At 45.8% G+C, this 18624-nt stretch overlaps 1 protein-coding gene across 1 annotated transcript in view; it reads right to left on the reverse strand.

Annotated features, from left to right (window-relative positions):
* Positions 1-3111: 3111 nt before the first annotated feature.
* Positions 3112-18624, reverse strand: part of LOC135977006 (adherens junction-associated protein 1-like) — a 51575-nt gene continuing 36062 nt past the window's right edge. The window contains exon 2 of the mRNA XM_065575461.1: positions 3112-7005. Within this exon, the coding sequence (XP_065431533.1) occupies positions 6186-7005 (820 nt within the window). The 3' untranslated portion in view covers positions 3112-6185. The remainder of the gene's footprint in view (positions 7006-18624) is intronic.

The raw sequence follows: 18624 nt of genomic DNA on the forward strand, positions 1-18624 counted from the left end.
TTCACTTATTCAGTAAAAGAGGCCAATTAACGAAAACTCAAATCATTCTGAAAACTCCCTAATGAGAGTTAAGAGCTAAAAGATAAAAGTCAACTGGCGAGTTTCAATTCCCAGATGTCTTAGAAGCACAGGCTGAGCGTGAGCCTTCAGGGGACTGGAACAGGATGGGAGAATTGGGAGAGGCTGGCTTGGATCTTGAGTCTCTCAGCACAGGCCGGGCAGGATGAAGGCCTGTTGATCTGTGCAGATCCTCTAGCATTCTGTGAATCACTGTCCCCTGCAGAGCCCACAGGAACAACCTGGCGACTGTAGCCTCAAGCAGCTGGAGGAGGGATACTCAGTTTGGCAAGGGGCACAGGACTCAGCCCTGGGTGACTAACAACCATGGATTTAAACCCCGAATGTAGGGTTCAGGAGATGCACCTTCTTGCCCTTTCAGTTGTGATTCTCATTAGAACAGCGTCCAGCTCTCACAAAGACTGCAGAGCTGAGGTTAGGAAGCTGTTCAGACACCCACAAACGGTAAAAATCCCAACAAGAGCCACATCAGTCAGACCACAGCAAAACTTTGTGACTGTCAGCACGTCAACAGGGTAAAGGATGTTAGAGGCGTCATGCTGACAAGGACAAAGCAGCTGGAGGAACATCCTTGAAAAGGAGTAAGCGAATTCCAGCACAAAAATAAAAATTACAAAGCATTGTTCCATCTAGGTCCGTGCTATCTCATCCTTGAGTTTTGATTGATCTGAGCTGGAGAACGAACTCTGAATAGCTATGAAGATCAAAGGGTTTTCTTTCATTAGAACATGCCTACGTTTGTCTCCTTGTGTGTTTGTATATTGTAGGGCCTCACTGTACAGCAGTTAAACGTGCCTCACACACAACTGCAGAGCCGCTAGAATTCTAGCCTATGTTTATAGAAGTGACTATTGATTTTAGGTGCCTCAAGTTTTGGGAGCCCGACTTGAGAGATCTGAAAGGGGTCTGATAGTCAGAAAGTCTCAGTGTGCACCTGTGACGGGGTGTGCGCCCCACACCCGCCCCGAGAGAGTTGAATAAGGACAGGTGGGCCCGATCAACCAATTAAGCTGCAAATGGGGGAGATTTAGGCTGTGTAGAGGGCACTAATTAGTAGGAAGCTCATCTGTGAGGGAACAGGCAGGGCTCCTATCAAGCCAGGAGGCTGGTGATAGTGTAGGAGGCAGGAGGGAAGAAGCCTGCAGTCTCTCTCCCTGAGGTAAGGGAGAAAGAAAGGGGGTAGGAGCCCTGGTGCAGAGGGTCTTTGAAAGACTCCTAGAAGGGAAAAACCCAGAGTGACCTGGCTGAAGGGCTGAATCACGAAATGGCTGTACTATGTCTCCATGAGCGAGAGGAGACCGGCAACGATTGAAGAGAACCAGGGCCGGCTCTAGGCACCAACCCTCCAAGCATGTGCTTGGGGCGTCCCTTTCTAAGGGGTGGCACTCCCCCCCCGTTTTTTTTTTTTTTGCTTGGGGCAGCAAAAAGCCACTGGCTCTGTCAGCGCGCGAGCCTGCACAGCCCACTTGGGCGGGGAAACGCCACGCCACCCTGGGGAGACTCGGAGCGGCAGTGGCAGCAGGACCCCTCCTCCTTCCTCCCTCCCTGCATTCCAGGCCCCGCTTCCCTCCCTCTGGGAGCCCCTCTCACCGCTGCAGCCCGGGCTCGGATCCAGGGCCTGGGTTGCGGCGGTGAGAGGGGCTCCCGGAGTGTGTGAGGAGCCGGAGAGGAAGGGAAGCGGGGTCTCCTGGAGTCGGGCCTGGGCTGCGGCGGCGAGAGGGGCTCCCGGAGGTGAGCAGCCGGCTGGGCTTGTCGGTGCTGAGCAGGTAGCCCCGCAGCCGGAGATCCTCGCCTTCCCGCCCGCCGGGGCTGGTCCAGGGCGCGGTGAGGCTGAAGAGCAGCAGGTCTGGGGGGCTCTCCAGGTCCTCGGCCGCCAGCATGTCAGGGGTCAGGGCGGTGAGCACAAACTGATCCACCTCAGCCACCAGCAGTGCTGCAAAGCCCCGGGAGGGGGCCGTGTTCTCCGTGCTGCCCCGCAGCCTGGAAATACTCCACTCTGCACCGTCCAGCAGCTCCACCCCGCATGGGGACGGAGTCGCGGCTGGGCCAGGGCTCGGCCGCTGTGTGCTGGTAGCGGATCCACGGGGAGGGGGAGCCCAGTGCTGTGGCGGCAGGGGATGTGAATGGAGGGGGCATTGGTGGGTGGGGGGGGGGATCCCAGGGCTGGGGTGGGGGGCAGCCAAAAATTTTTTTGCTTGGGGTGGCAAAAAATCTAGAGCCGGCCCTGAAGAGAACGGGGGTGCTGAACTAGGTGGAGCTAATCCCAGAACTGCCAGAAGGAAGCCCTCCATTGGTGAGTAGAGCACCCCATAACACCACCCTTTACGGATGGGTAAACTGCAGTACTGAGTGGTTATGTTATTTCCTCAATTTAACAGACCCAGTCAGCGTCCGAGCCAGGAACCGAACTCAGGAATCCTTCTAGAGGTCTGCTCCAGCTACTGTCTAATGGTGGACAACACTTCCAGACTGAACCTGCGGAGGTCGATCACCAGTACAAATTTAAGACTTTGCTACAATCACTGTGGGCACTTCTGAGCCAAACCAGGAGCGCAAATTCATTGTGGAGTGACTCTGCTGAAGTCAGTGTACTGAACAGAGCAACTCAACCAAACGTACAATGGTGAGAAAAGCAAATAAAAACACCACCTCAATATCCCAATCCTACATTCTACTGGATCTATTGAGATCATTTCTCTGTCATCCTAGTGGGCAGGAGAGAAATCTGCTGAAGGCCAGTTTGTTCACTGACAATTATCAGTAGTCATTTGACAGATATATATCACTATTCAGGGGAACACTGCAATGTGTTTCTACTTGAGCTATCAGATACCCTTACCGAACTGCCAGTATTATCTTCAAACTACTCAGTAAACCTTGGGCAATTCCGAAATATCATAACATTGGCTACCTGATATAAAGACCAGAGGAGAAGGCAACAACTCAGACGCAAACTACTGACCTAGGTAATGTGCCTAGATTATAGAGCGGTGTCCCAGATACAGGACCACTGACTGGCAACACAGTCAATGAACCTTGACATTACAGGGATAATGAATGATGAGTCACATTTTAGACAAAAAGTCTGTCATCTGTCCAGGGTGAGGAACACTCTCCTCTGACTCATTCCTCTGATATCCCAGCAGCTGAACAATACCCTGTAATACTTTGAGAGTGTTATACCATTTGTAATTAAGTCACAGCAATAAACAGGAATTTGCTCAGTGCAAATATGTGTGGAAGGCACCAATATGATTTCAGATGCGTGTGTACAAATGTAGTTAGCTACAGATGTAAGTATTGCTAATAACAATAGGACTTGATACTATCTACTTTGAAAACAACACGCGGTTTGGAAGTAAATCTTAACATTCCATCAAATGTCTTAATATGAACTGATTAGATTTCTTGTGCTGGAAAGTGTGATTGATATTCTGTCTCTAACTGAGCCAGCTGGGGCTGACATTTCCACTGCTGTGTAGGCTGGGCTCCTTTTCACAGATATGAATAACTTCTTGAAGTTAGGAGTGACATTTTTTCTGAAGAGGGTTTATTAGAGAAATTAATCAGGATGGAGATTGCATTATGAAACCCTATAATTCTTTCTCAGATAAGCATCTGACTTATTGGACTACTCACCGTCAATGTAATGTGAATTAATTTGCCAAGCTACATAATATTGTCCCACAGGATAACTTTAGTAATAAATAAATATAATTTGGAATAAATGAAAACCGCCTTCCCACCCATACCCACACAGCAAATGGTGTTGGTGGAAAATAGTATATTTTCCTAAATATTACTAAATACTATAGTAAATGAGTGCTGCACTGAATTTGATTAAGCTTGTGGATTTATAGAGGCAATAGGCAAACTCTCTGTACACTCCTAGCAAATGTCTTACATAAAGATGATGGATCAGAGTTCTCATTTGCTTATCTAGTGTTCATTTTTTAATGCCCAATTCCTCTCCATTTTCTGCAACATTCTTACCCGACAGAAGACCTTGCCTCTAACACAACCCCAGGGTGGTTGTTATTAAAATGATTTACTTGTACTGAGGTAGCACCAAGAGTCCTGGATCAGGACCCCCTACTGCTAGGTGCTGTGTCCCAGAACTAAGCACTAATCAATGCTCCATGCCTGTAGCCTGACTCCATTACTAGCTTCCCCAGGGACGCTAGGTAATCCAAAGTGCTGCGCTGATGGGTTGTTTTTATTTTTAATATCATACACTGTACATGATGCTGAAGAGTATCGGGAGCATTTGAGATCCCAGGCTAACACTTACACTGCAGTCTGATCAGAAACCAACTCGTTCAGTGAGATGTTGCAAGCCCACAGCCCCTGGCAGAGGCTAGATGGAGACTCTGATGGTGAGACTGAATTACTCTGAACAAACTAGTCACAGTGAACAGTTTAATGAAGGATTTATCCCCTGATTCTAGTAAGAAATTAGAACATAAGAACATGGAGTTTTTTGTAGATTTTTTTTTTTTTTGCAGATTTTTTACCAATACATTAATTAATCACAATAACTTGAGGAATGTTGTAAGTGAACACGCTTCAGCACATGGATTGCTCAATGCGACTGTTTCATTTGCGTATTCAGAACTTGGTGTGTCTGATCACCTAAGTCAAGTGAAGTTGTTTCTATTCCTGAGGCCAAAAAAGAGCTTCTGAGATGGCCTGCACACATTTATCATCGACACCCATGCGTATGTATCACAACATGGATACTTACAGCACGTTCTCTAAGGCTTGGTCTACACTAAACCCCCAAATCGAACTAAGGTACGCAACTTCAGCTACGTGAATAACGTAGCTGAAGTCGACGTACCTTAGTTCGAACTTACCGCCGTCCAGACCCGGCAGGCAGGCTCCCCCGTCGACTCCGCGTACTCCTCGCGGCGAGCAGGATTACCGGAGTCGACGGGGAGCACTTCTGAGTTCGATTTATCGCGTCCAGACTAGACGCGATAAATCGAACCCAGAAGTTCGATTGCCAGCCGCCGAACCAGCGCGGTAAGTATAGACAAGCCCTAACTGAGAACATTCTTGCAAACACAAACTCACTCAACAAATGTTCGTGAAGAACAAATGAGAAGAGTCCTGAATAGAAATGAAAGGAATCGGTAGCTCTCATTGAAACAAAGGTTTGTGATTTCTTTAGCAGCATTCTCCCAGCTCAAATTGCACTAAAGTAACCTTTGTGTCCAGTCTGCATGAGAAATAAGTACTATTGTAAGGCAGAAAACAATTATGAGAATGACTTCAGCAGGCGTTGCTGAATGCTTCTGTGTAATGAAAAACTGCATCTAAATTAAGGAAAGAATAGTGAAAACCACACTCATTGTTTTCTCTGCAGTCACCAAAGCTGAAATGCTAACAATCTATGTTGTTTGCATATTGTACTGTGCCAGAGTGCCACATTAATATACTGATTATTATTACACTTTTCAGGGATTGTTAAGACTTGCATGTTGCATATAGAATCTGTCTGCAGTTCAGAGCTAGCAACCATAGTGTGTAGATGATTAGTGACATATTGTATGAAAGGGACTAGAAAGAAATATGTGAGCAGCAAAATATTTTGTTGGACAAACACCCCAAAATCTGGACGCTTCTTGAGTTTGCAAAACCAGGCTGCAAATCTTGTTGGGATAGTCTTTCCAGTGAGATTTCCTGTTGCTGATTAGGCCCAAAATACTGCTATATTCCTGGGGAACCCAAGAAGGCAGAGGAAGATTGAAACACAATAGAAAGATTAAAAAAATGTTTTGCAAATCACAAAAAAAGTTTGATCTGAATTTCAGATAAAAATTCAGATCAATTTTCATTTTATCCAAAGCTGTTCACCCACCTTTCCCTAACTGAAAATTGCTTAACTGTTTTGAAACCTGGACATTATACTATAATGTTCTCTTTTATTACTCCTTAATGATGATTGCAGCCTGGTAAAGCAAACACAATATGAAGCCTTCGTCACACACTGCACCTTGTTTATATTGTGGCATTGGCCCACACTACAGTCTCCTCATTGGTGCCCATCATATAGGATACACCTCTGCCCTCGGCAATAGGTTCTTTGCTCTTACTCGGCCCGATCAACAGTTAAAACAAAATCCTGTAAACAGACAGAAAATACCTGTAGTGTCTCCCATTATCTTAGGTGGACGGGCTTCTTTTCCATTGCTCTTGTGGCTGGTGTAGGGTTCCGTTGTGCTAATCCTGCCAGGGTTGTTCTTGTGTGTGTTAAGCCCTGGCACAGGTGATGCTGGGAACCCCTTAGACTGTACAGTGGTGGAAGTAGTGGTGGTGGTGGTTGCCACAGTAGTCGTTCTGGTTTGTAAAGCAGAAGTTGTGGTGGTGCCATAATTCCCAGGGAACGTACTGGTTTCTATGGAGTCCTCTTCCCCTGTTGGGCCCCATACAATTACTTCAGGCACCGTGGTGGGCCTGCTGTCTCTGTGATCAAAATTGCTTCCTCGGAGGTGCCTTTTCCCCCTTTTCAAATGAGTCTGCTGGTCTGTACTCCTGCTGCTCCCATCTACAACAGAAGGGGCTGATTTTGCAGTAGTGGAATGCTTGGACTGCATGCTTTTATAAAGAAGGCCTGCTAACTGGTCTGTGGCTTTGTGTGGCCTTTTTGAATGATATGTTTGTATTTGCCCATGAGATCGTTCAGGATGAGAAGAAACATGGTTCCAAAAAGGGCCAGGAATCCTCAGTTGCTGTCCATTTTTAAAACTCCACAGAGGACTATGGGACAATCTATGCCAGTGAGAAGGCCTTTGCAGGAGCCTAAACCCTTGGCCTTGGGCTACAGATTCACAGATGGTGAAATCCATGGCTAGTTGAAACATGGCTATTAATATCCAAGCATGGCTTCCTACCGGGCAACCTGACCTGCGGACAGACATCGAACTGTATTAGAAAAAGAGAAAGAAAATGATTTATGTAACAGATTAGAATGCAATGTTTGTGTATCTATTAGAGTAGCATGCCAGGTTTACCCATGTTGAGAAGAAAAATCTGATAACCAGACCAGAAGAAATATAATGAAAATGACTTCTGTAGCTTCAAAAGAATAAGCCATCTGCTTTTCTACATATTAAGGGCAACATTTTCAGACGTGACCTCAAGGTGTCTTAAGTTGAACCCCCAAAACTTGGGGCATTCAAAATCAATGTCCAGTTTTGAAATTTTGGCCTAAATATTTTTTAAGTAGGGGCATGAAACAGAACCCGTACACTGCCATGCTTTGAATGACTCAAGAATGGATTCTACTATGAAAAGTCCTTAGCAATATGTTTCGTGTCTGCATTTCTGAACTCAGCATTCTTAGCTGAACTGTATATTAGCTAGATACAGTATATAACAGATATTCATGCTCCCAACATTCAGTCTCTTTATTCACAAACTTAAATCTAACTCGAATGGAGTAGAGGTATTTCCAGTCATGGCCAGGTTGAGAAGGAGACTCATGTTACTAATCCTGGCATAAAAGATTTGACTTCATTAACCCAAATCTACCTCTAAGGTCCAGATCCTGCAGCCGATGGTGTGCACAGACGGCTGGGCCTCACTGACTTCAAGGATACTACACACTGCTTGCATGAAACACATTGCAAATTTGGGGCTGCCTTTGTAGTTATGAAAAATAAACATTTCACTTGCTGGTAAGATGTCTCCCCCGGCTTTCTGTGTAATTAATTAATTATCAATGTACAGATTCACACCAGAAGCCTTCAATAACAGTGCCTTCACAGGAGTCATTTTCATTCTCTTCCTTGCCTTTAAATATGTTGTTTATCTATAAATTCACATATTTTAATGTTTGCATCTCAAAGGCAGGTTTTCCATATCAAATTATTATTTTTTCTAATTAAAACAAAAAACCTTTCCCAACATCTCCTTCCTATTTATCTGCCTGGAGTCCATGCCCATTAGATGTAAGGAGATGAGATAATTAAATTAGAAGGTCAGCAGCAAGAGTTTTCTGAACTCAGAGACAGAAAATATATCAACGTACAACAAATGAAACTTCAGGGTTGAATCCAGTAAGATGAAATTCTCTCTCTCTCTCAAAAACAACAAGGAGTCTGGTGGCACCTTAAAGACTAACAGATTTAGTCTTCGGATGCATCCGAAGAAGTGAGGTTTTTACTCACGAAAGCTTATGCCCAAATAAATCTGTTAGTCTTTAAGGTGCCACCAGACTCCTTGTTGTTTTTGTAGATACAGACTAACACGGCTACCCCCTGATACTCTCTCTCTCACACACACACATGCATGCAGGCAAATTGACTGATCCATTTTCCCTACCTGCAGCATTCTCACAAGCTCCCAAAGTAGACCTGACATTTCACACTAATTAAATCCAATCCCAAATCCAGGCCACGAAAGCCATAAGGAAAGTAGCCCAAAGGAAATGAAACCTCGTTCTTCTGCAGAACGTCAGTGTTGCTGATCTTCAGGAACTGTGCTGTCAGCAATGATGAAATTGGCATGGCAACATTCTAGATCTGGGTACATACCTAACTTCATTCAAAATACAGATCCCAATAGCTGTGCCACGGACCGTCTAGCAAGAGTACCAAGCTACAGTGTGCCACTTACACAAGTACAGTTCCAGTACACAGCTTTAAAACAACATAACATTATATTAATGATGAGTTTAGTTTCCTTATGGGATCACTGTTTATATCCTTCTACCTCTGTTGTCAACAGCATCTAGGAAAACTGACCTAATGGGTCACTTCTCTCCTTTCTGTGATGACGTGATCCTGGAATAAGAGTCTGTGTTTCCTTTTTACACTGCACCTCCACGGGGCTGTAAAACATTTTATGAAATGAAACAGAACCAGACAGGACAGAAAAATAGATGAACTACAGCCTGCTGACTGTACATAACGAATGATCAGATCTGGCATGATCAGGGAGGTATACAGACTTAGAATATTGTCAGTTCCCTGGCCTGTTTTGTTTTAAGTGGTTTTCTATTCTTCTTAAAGTGCATGGAATGCAAATTTGTTAATCAGCTACAGGCTAAGAGCGGCTGTACTCTTGCTCTGCATGTGTATCCCAATTGTTATTAATCAGGTGCTTCAAACAGAGCAGCTATCTCCAGAGTTCATTTACCAGGCTGACCTGCTTGGCTAAGCAATGCAATACACTGTATATTACATCATTAACTACCAGTTTACATCCCTGCAGCACACCCTGTGCTCTAGGTTTTATTAAGGGGTCTGGTATGTTACAGGCAATAAAGAAAGTGCAGTGGGGTGCACTTTAATTTTAATTAGTCTTTGCACATAAAATGAATAGCTGTACCTTCCATTGAATTGTCACTATAAGTCACTTTTTTATTTTGCTCTCATTTAAAATACTCAGGCTTTCTTTCATATTGAAGCATTGCTTCTCCTCCACTTTTATTCCAGGCTACAACGTTTTCAGTTTTAACCTCCCCCGCCCCCCTAAAGTTTTACTTAACTAATCTGAAGTACAGTCTGCTAAAATAATAATCAGCACAATGTCTGAGATAGACGCCCATATCCTTTTCTCTTAAGAATCACTGGGCCAAATCACAGATTCATAGATTCCATAGACCATTATGATCTTCTACTCTAACCTCCTGTAGAATACAGGCAAGAGAACTTCTCCAGGATAATTCCTAGAGCAGATCTGTTAGAGAAACATCCCATCTTGATTTTAAAATGACCAGTGATGCAAAATCCAGCATCACACACGGTAAGCACTTCCAGTGGTTAATTACTCTTACCATTAAAACTCCAGAAATCTTTAGTTGGCTTTATATTGCATTTACCCAAGGAAAGCTGGGACTGCAGTCAGTGGGAGTTAATAGGTGCCTTTCATGAATAAATGGACTAACCCTTTCCTGCCTGACATCCTGTGCAGTCATTCATGCGAGTGCAAAGCAGAGACTAATTCCTACCATTCTTTTCTGGTAATACTTTTACACCCATGTGGTGCCTGAGTAAATTAAGGTAGATAAGAATAAGGCCCAGACACTCAGAAACACAGTCCACCGCCACTTTAAAAAGCTACCACTCTATGTAGGGACATATTTTCCAAATCACATCCTCCTCTTCTTTCTTAGAAGTCATTGTACTTGCAAACAGAGGTGGTCAAAACTTTTCATTCAAAACTTTTGTCTTCTTGAAACTTTCCAATTATCCAACAGAAAAACTGAATGCCCCCCAAATGAACTCTCTTTGGGTTTTTTTGTTTTTTTGGTTTCCCCTCATTTCGCTGCCTTGTTCCTTTCACATCTTTGTTCCATTTTCTCCTTATTTCAGCCAAAGAAAATGGGGTTTGGTTTTGTAAAATGTTCGGCTTGAGATTTTTTTCCTTGAAAAATCACATCTAAAAATTGTCATGAATTTTGCTCTGCCCTCATGCTTTTCCCCCACAACTGAAACAGAAGCACAAATCTGAGTACTTGCACCTCCGAGTACCTGATCGTGCCCCCTCTACTCTTTTAGGTCCCCAAAAAGGGAGGCTAGATACTTCCTTCTTTGGAGCCTTACTATCATCCTTTCAGGCAACTGCAAAATTGAGAGAGACTCTCCCCTTGAATTAGAAAACAAAACAATGTCCGACACAGCACAGTATCATCTGATGGGCCAAACCATTAGGACCCCAACGAAAGGGAATGTTTTTGTGAGAACCCAATAAGAACCTCACTCGTGCCACTATGTATGAAGATGTGAGAGTCCCTTGGCAATGCAGTTATCATGTAGAAAGACACTGTTCCTACACCAGCGATCTTACAACTGAATTTAAGATAAGGTACGATGAGTGTAGCAAACATAAAGAGGGGACCTGTCATAGGTAACAAAAATGAGATCATGTAATTACCATTAGCCATTCCAAAATCTCTTAATATTGATTTGTTTTTAAATAAATAAATCCTCTCTCCCCACCTGGCAAGCACTGGCCAGTAGATTTCTTGTAGGAGTCATAGTAGAAATGGGTCTTGAGGAGAGATGTGAAAGAGGAGAGGGTAGTGGCTTTGCAGATTGGCATAAGGAGGGCATTCCATACATAAGGGCAGCATGGAAGAAAGCATGGAGCTGTCCATGGGCATTCAAAGCTGGCACCATCCTATTAAAAGGACAGTTAAGCTCTGGAACAGGCTTGGAAGGGAGGCTGTGGAATCCCTGAGGGCCAATGGAGATTTATAAGAACAGGCTGAAGAAACACTTGTCAGGGATGGTCTAGGTTTACTTGGTCCTGCCTCCATGCAGGGGGCGGGACTAGATAGCGTCTCAAAGTCCCTTCAGCCTTACATTTCTATGATTCTAAGACCACTGGGAAAGCAGAGGGGAGGGCATTACAACAGCTGACCATCAGGGATGGGCAGAATAATGAAAATGCCTTAAAGAGAGACAAGAAGCTTGGCTCTGATGCGGTGGAGAATGGGAAGTCAGAGTAGAGATTCAAAGCAGGCGGAGCGGTGTGGTTATAGCAGCACTCTGAAGTATCACTCAGGGCAAGAGGAGAAAAGCCAAAGGGAGCCGCTAAACCATCCAGGGGTCTTCACAGTGGCTGCTGCATTATACCAGCCCGCCTCTGGGTGGCTGGACCATTCTGCCGATTCGGAATGGCAGATGCAGCCTTTCCCCGCCGAGTCACTGGTGTAAGCCCAGCTCTAGCCAGCAGCAATCCAAGCAGTTATTATCTGCGGGCGGTTTGGCAGAGCATGCCAAAGGAGCTAGTCAGCTCTGTCCAGCTCCTTGTAGACATGTGCCTTAATCAGATTAAAAACCACAGTACAACTGGCACCAGATGCCCCCTTGCTGGAGAGAAGCCAAGGACGGAATGGGCAGGGGAGATAGCATTCCTGTCTCATACCTATGCGTGGCCCCTGCTGCTGAGGGGAAGCCTGATCTATAGGTCTCTAGGGGTGGCATCTTTTTCCCAAAACTCAGTTCAGTTTTATTGTTTTTTCTGTTTGTTTTCCATACGGTAATCTGATTCCTGACGCTCTGAGAGATTTCAGGACATGACTGCACACTCACCAGCTTTCCTCATGTTCTCTGCACTAAGCTGCAAACTCTTTGAGATGGCTGAACTCACGTTCTGATAGGAGTATATCTCATGGCACATAATGGAGCTACTGGCCAGAGTTGTTGTTTTGTTATTAGAAAAGTTCAAATCTGTTATTTTATTCATCATACATTTTTATGGGATTTGTACCAGGGTTTGTTCTCTGGAGTCAAACATGCAGCATGGTCCCCTGCTGGATTTTCAAAGCTTCGGTTTATCATACCTGCTATGTGAAAGTAATTACATTCCAGCATAAGGGCCATTTCCCATATGCTGCATGTCAGTAGCTCAGTAGGTAACACCCACTCTCTGCTGGTTAGAAGCCAGGAGTTCAGTTTTCCAATGAGAACTTTAAACACAGATTCACCTTAATAATATTAACAGCCCTGCTGTCATTCTAATGGCATGTCAGACTCCATTTCGGTCTTTGTCTAACTTTTTTATATGATTTGGAATTTCTCCTTGCAAGGAATGAGAGATGCAGTCTGCCTTCCTTGACAACATCTCTTTCTTAAGAAGTACATTCTTATGGCATATGCAGACCAACACACATACACAGTCACTCGGTGTTTGGCTGTTTCTCAAGAAGAAAACAGGATGGGAACAATGCGCTTTTGTTAGTAGCCTCTAAATGCTGACAGCCAAGCCCAGTCCAGCCATAATCTGATTGTGGCCACACTTCAGCTGCTGTGATCTTCCCAATGACCCATCCGAACTCTCCCTGGCTTTGGGTTCACAGCCTACAAGAATATGGTATATTCTACACTCCTCATATTTCCCTTGTTCATTTGTCACACGACCAAGCTGAAATAATAGGGCCAGGTCCTCAGCTCATGTAAATCAGCACCGCTCCATGGACATCAACAGAGTCATGTCGAGCTACATTAGCTGAGAATCTGGCCTAATATCTCCTTGTTGCTCTGTTTCTAGGAACACCAGGGCAGTAAAACAAAAATGCTAACTCCAGGCTCATAGTTACTAGTCTACATACTGCACACAAGCATACCGTTAGCTGACCCTGCTGCATTGCCAAAATATACGTAGCAGAGTGCAATTAGCTAGCCCCAAACAATGCCAAAATCCCAATACGAGTATGCAGCATGCCAGTCACCAGCACCACCAGCACGCTGGTGCTAGAAGTAAACCAGTAAAAAGCAGTGCCAGTATGGACACAGGAACACGTAGGCAACCCGGAGAAGGATTGCAAATGGCAAGGAGGTTTAGCAGATATTAACATAAGAGCGCAGCGAAAACCAGCCCCAACACAGCAAAAATAAGCACTCGAACCACATGCACAGGCTCCTAGCATCGTTCCCAGACTCAACCCTGCCCTTAGAGTATAAGCTCACCAGGGCAGAGACCAAATCTTCCTGGGGGTGGTCAGTGCCTCGCACACTCCATGCACTGCTGGAATGCAAAGACCAGGAATGCTAATAATGGCGGGCTGGTTGGCTGGCATCTGACCCTGTCCCAGTTTTATGTGGACATCCCAATTAGCCTCACTTTTTACAGTACATTTGAGTGGGGTCAGGTCAGGGGACTTTACTCTAAATGACATTTTGCTAGCCAAGCAAACTTCCCAGTTGCCTAATGGCGCCCCTCAAGAAGACGCATTTGGGGCAGGAGTCTAAAGCCCCATCACCTTGCAGGAGGGAATCTTATGTGACCCCCCATTCTTCCTAGGGTTTCGCAACAGCGGAGAAGGTAAAATGTCTTTCAGAATAAATAGCAATGTGTAGGAGTTCTGGTTGTCTAGGCAACACGCCACTCCACTGTTCAAAACTAACAATGGGGACTCTGTGGCAGTCACTCCAAAGGAACAAGCGAGGCGCACTTCAGTGCCAGTGCCCCTTGGTGCCCTGCAAGAAGGGCGCTCCTCCCCTCAGCTCTTGGTGCACCGTGTGTTAGGAGGTTAGAACCCATGACCCACTAAATAGCAGTGGGGAAGTCATATTCCCATTCTGTGCCTCTGCTTTCCCATCTCTACAATGGCGCTGATCACATTCACTGGCTGCTCTCGAGCTTTAGGGGTTAACTGATGGTTGTAAATTGCTTTGAGATCCTCACTGGTTGGCTAGCACAGTAATAGGTGGCTTAGATAGAGTCATCCTTGGCTATAAGGTTATTATTAATTATTAATTACCATCAATTAACATGAATTGGTTCTGTTCTGTGGGAAGGGCTCTGGGATTGGACAGCATCTCTCTGTCTACTTCAGGTATTTCTAACTCAAATTTGCATTAAACTTTCACGGGGAACCATAGGAAAAGGTGGAACCTGGATCTAGGTAACTTTGCATCCCATTCGTAGGCATCCCTCCCTCATAAAGCAAGCTAAAGACAGGATTAATGCATCCACCAATAACTGCCTCCCTCTTGCTCCTCATCCTCAAAATCACAGGTCGGGATCCATGTTGTGAGTTCTCAAATTGGCCTGGAAACCCCTTTGTCAGGTGATGGTGCTCAGGATGGTGAAGACTAGAACCACTGGACCAGCTCCTGCCTTTAGAGTTAGTCCATTGCTTAGCAATTTGTTAGCTACTAGGGATACTAGTCCATAGTGGAAGATCTTCATAAGGTTTTGAGCATTCTCTAGGTGGAATCCGTCAGATAATAAATACTCTTCAGATTAGCCCAAGATTAGCCCATCCATTCTGAGATGCAGGACTGCTGGGACATGCATCATTGTCAGTCACACAGAAATGGCTACGCCCCCCCCCCCTTCAGTTATGCTACCTACATCTTCTTCACTGATAGCAGATCGAAGCAAGAACAGTTTTAAGGAAAACATTCTCGGCAGTTGGAATAATTTATTGCCAAATACCCCAAAGGGAGGCGTTTTATTCCATTAGAAAAGGGTCAATAGGCTGAAGGTACACATCACTGAGAGGCTGGTGCACTTGGAGATGCAGTTCAAGTTCTAAATTAGGTTAAACAGTCTGATGTGCTGAGACACGCAGACTGGAATATAAGGGGATGTGCTGCATGCCAAGAACAAGGCACAGTGGCAGAGCTGCGTGTGTGTGTGTGTGTGTGCATCCAGGGAAATGAAATAGCAGGGGGTGCTGCAGCCCAGGCATGAGATGCAATGGCAAGGCTTGTAGATGTGTTATCAGTACACTGCTTGCAGTTTGCAAAAGTTCAATATTGCAATGAATTTTTTCAGAGAATTCTGAATTTCAATGAAAATAAGGAAAATATTGAACATTTATGCAATATTTATTCCCCATTTCTCAACCAGCTATACAGCTGGCCTGAATTTTTGGAGTTTCTAAGAAAAAAATTAATCAACATTTTGAATTTCAATTTTTTAAAAATGGGAGACAATGTCAATGACAGGTTTCAGAGTAACAGCCGTGTTAGTCTGTATCCGCAAAAAGAAGAACAGGAGTACTTGTGGCACCTTAGAGACTATCATCCCCCTACCCCCCATCTTTCTCGCAATCAGTGCCTTGCATTATGAGCCCTAAATTCACTCACATAATGCAAGGCAAAGAAAGCTTTAGCTTTCCACAGGAACCCCAACTCCTGCAAACATTCACCTACATGCTTAACTTTAAGCACAAGAGTGGTAAGTATTTTCCAGATCGCGGCTAACATGAAACATTATCAGGAACTGTCCCAATGGCTCTGGCACCAATTAAAACTGTTGATGGAAAAGTTTAATTCCAAGAAGAGAATATGTCAGGCTGGCTGTGACAGGCTTCCAGAGTACATTATCTATTGCAATACATCTTTCTTATCAAAAAATAGATTGGCTTTCTTGCTAGTTTATAATTAGTCGTGAAATTAAATTATAGTGCGTCAAAGGCACAACGTCTAGGATTAAACACTATGATAATTACAAGTCTGTTATTTAGATTTTAATTAGGTTCTTTTTCTTTTAACTTGATTGTAAGAAAGAAGGTAGACTGATGGCTGGCGGGGGAGTGAAGGACTCTGGGCGAAAGTGGATGTGTGGGGAATGTGAGGTTCATGCCCAAGGCCAGGGGATGGTGGCAGCTCTGACAGGTTGGTTGCATGGCTAGGGCAGAATCTGGGGATAGGTGGTAGACAGAAGGGTGGAGGTGGGAGACCAAGGGAGAGGGCTCAGGCATTGCTGTTCAGCAGAAAAGGAACTAAAGGATGAGGACAATGAAGCAAACTGTACCACTGCAGAGAACAGCAATGCAATGCCCATACAAGAGGAAGACAAGGGCCAGCAACAGCAGCACCTGCAGTAAAAGTAACTTTTCCAGGGCAAGGCAAGGAGCACAGGGCCCATCCTCTGGCTGCCATCACTGCGTCACACATAGCTGCTGCAAGGGAAATCACAGCCAGGGTTCCTTCCGGGTCGCCCAAAGGGCACACAAGGCAGCAGCCATTCCGCTATCTGGGAGAGGGTGAAGTACGTTCTCCCTACCCTATAACCAGCCACTGTCACTGCCCCAGGAATAGGGGGGAGCAAGACCCCACTCTTGTCTGACCCCTTTCTGGGGAGGCTAGCACCTGCAATTCCCTGCAGAGGGCTGTGTTCCCCTTGCACCTTTGAGCAGGGCCCAGAATGGGGGCACGAGGCAGCAACCTGTGAGTCTGAGAGGGGGCAAGGCTGGTAGCATTCAAGTGACTGCAGCCACCCCGTGACTGTGACTATAAAGGGCAGGGTTTGTGTCTAAACTAAACTGAAGATACTAAGGGATGGAGTTTGGCCGTGACTGTTCTCACTGAGACAGGGCCGGCTCCAGGCACCAGCTTGGCAAGCAGGTGCTTGGGGCGGCCACTCCAGAGAGGGGCGGCAGGTCCAGCTATTTGTCGGCAATTCGGCGGACGGTCCCTCACTCCCGATCGGAGCAAAGGACCTTCCGCCGAATTGCCGCCGCAGATCACAAAACCCTGGAGCCGGCCCTGCACTGAGGAATCATTAATTCTCAGCAGTGAGGGAGTGTTTTAGCTCAGGATAGAGACACTGGGGGAATAGGGGTACCCTGGGATATCCTCCCTAGGGGGAGTCACTTTACCCAGCATACTGATTCCAGGGGATGTTCTCTTTGTCTCCAGGATAAAGCTACTGGAGGCCAAACTCGTCCTGGTCCCGCCGAAGTAAGTGGAGTTCCCCCAGGATGGATTTGGCTCTGGGGTAGTAAGTTTGGCAGGGATATTCTTGCTTGAGAGCGAGATGCCCCCGGGAAGGTGCCTATCTTGCTACACTGGTTTTAGCCCCGGGCCGACCAGAGATGTATTATTTACTAGAAGCAGCACTGCCACTGCAGAAAAACCCCTGCCTTCTGACAGACATCCATTCTGACCGCTTCATCAGAGCCAACACAGAGCCAGGGCCCACAGAACTGAGCCGACGGGGAAATGTGGCGTGTGTGAGAAGTGGTGAAAAAACAATATTGGGGGAAGCTTTGCTGGGAAGGCCCCTCCACCCCTAGCCCCTCTCCCGGGCATGAAGGCTGACGGTCCAGCTTTTGACGCATTCTCCTTTACCTGTCCCCTAATGTCAGCCAAGGAGGTTCTTCTCCTCTCCTTCACACTAATCATTTCTGACATACATTTGGCAACCGTATCGGTGAGAATCTGCCTGTAGTGTTCTAGGTCAGCTTCACCTGAGAGAGACAGAGAGGTGGGCATGGTGCCTTTGAATTGGGGGTCTGACCGCTGTGAAATGCACCTCTATAATCCTGCAATAGAACTAACTCCAGGCACCTCTTCTACCCACATCCACAGCATCTTCAGCATGCCCTGGAATGGCCTCCAGCAGCCGACAGATAAGGATGATCACACTAAGGGCTCACTGGCACGACAAGCTGAACAACGGCAGTGCACAGCTGTTGGTAGCGGGGTCCACTTTCCCACATGGTGTTTGGTCTCAGTGTGGACTGGACACACCATTTACAGGAGCGAGTGTGGCAGGTAACTGTTTCAGAGCTATGCCACAGTTCCCTGATGGGGTCCAGGGTCCCCGCTGTGCTGCACATAAATCCATGGCACAGCCACAGGACTTATTTCTGGAATTAAGGATCATGAAAAAATTCATCAGAGAACAAAAGTCCTGCAGCTCAGTTCCTGGTTCCTGCAAGTGCTGAGCGGAGATTTCTGCACTCAGGGCTCTACGGGGGAAAAAGGGGTTACATTTGCAGATGTCAGAGGCTGCCAATGCTGTCTCTTCCAAGGACCTAGAGTGGGACTGTCCTCACAGCCAAGGCCAGTACACCCCCAAATGCAGGTGCTGAAAGCTCATCACCTAAATCTGTATTTAGGCAACTGAATAAGAGTGGCCTGTTTTGCAGCTGGGCAACCACATCTTTTACTGCCTTCAACAGGAGCTGTGGGTACTCAGCACTAGTGAAAATCAAGCCACCTGCTTAGATGCCTGGATATGAGTTTTGGTGCCTAATTTTAGTCTGACAAGCTTGAGAGTTACAGCCTATTTGCTTGGCTGGTTCCTCCCTGTATCAGCTTTGCTGGTATCCACTACCCGTGCAAGGAG

Source organism: Chrysemys picta, chromosome 21 (assembly GCF_011386835.1).
Source record: "Chrysemys picta bellii isolate R12L10 chromosome 21, ASM1138683v2, whole genome shotgun sequence".
Lineage (NCBI taxonomy): Eukaryota > Metazoa > Chordata > Testudines > Emydidae > Chrysemys > Chrysemys picta.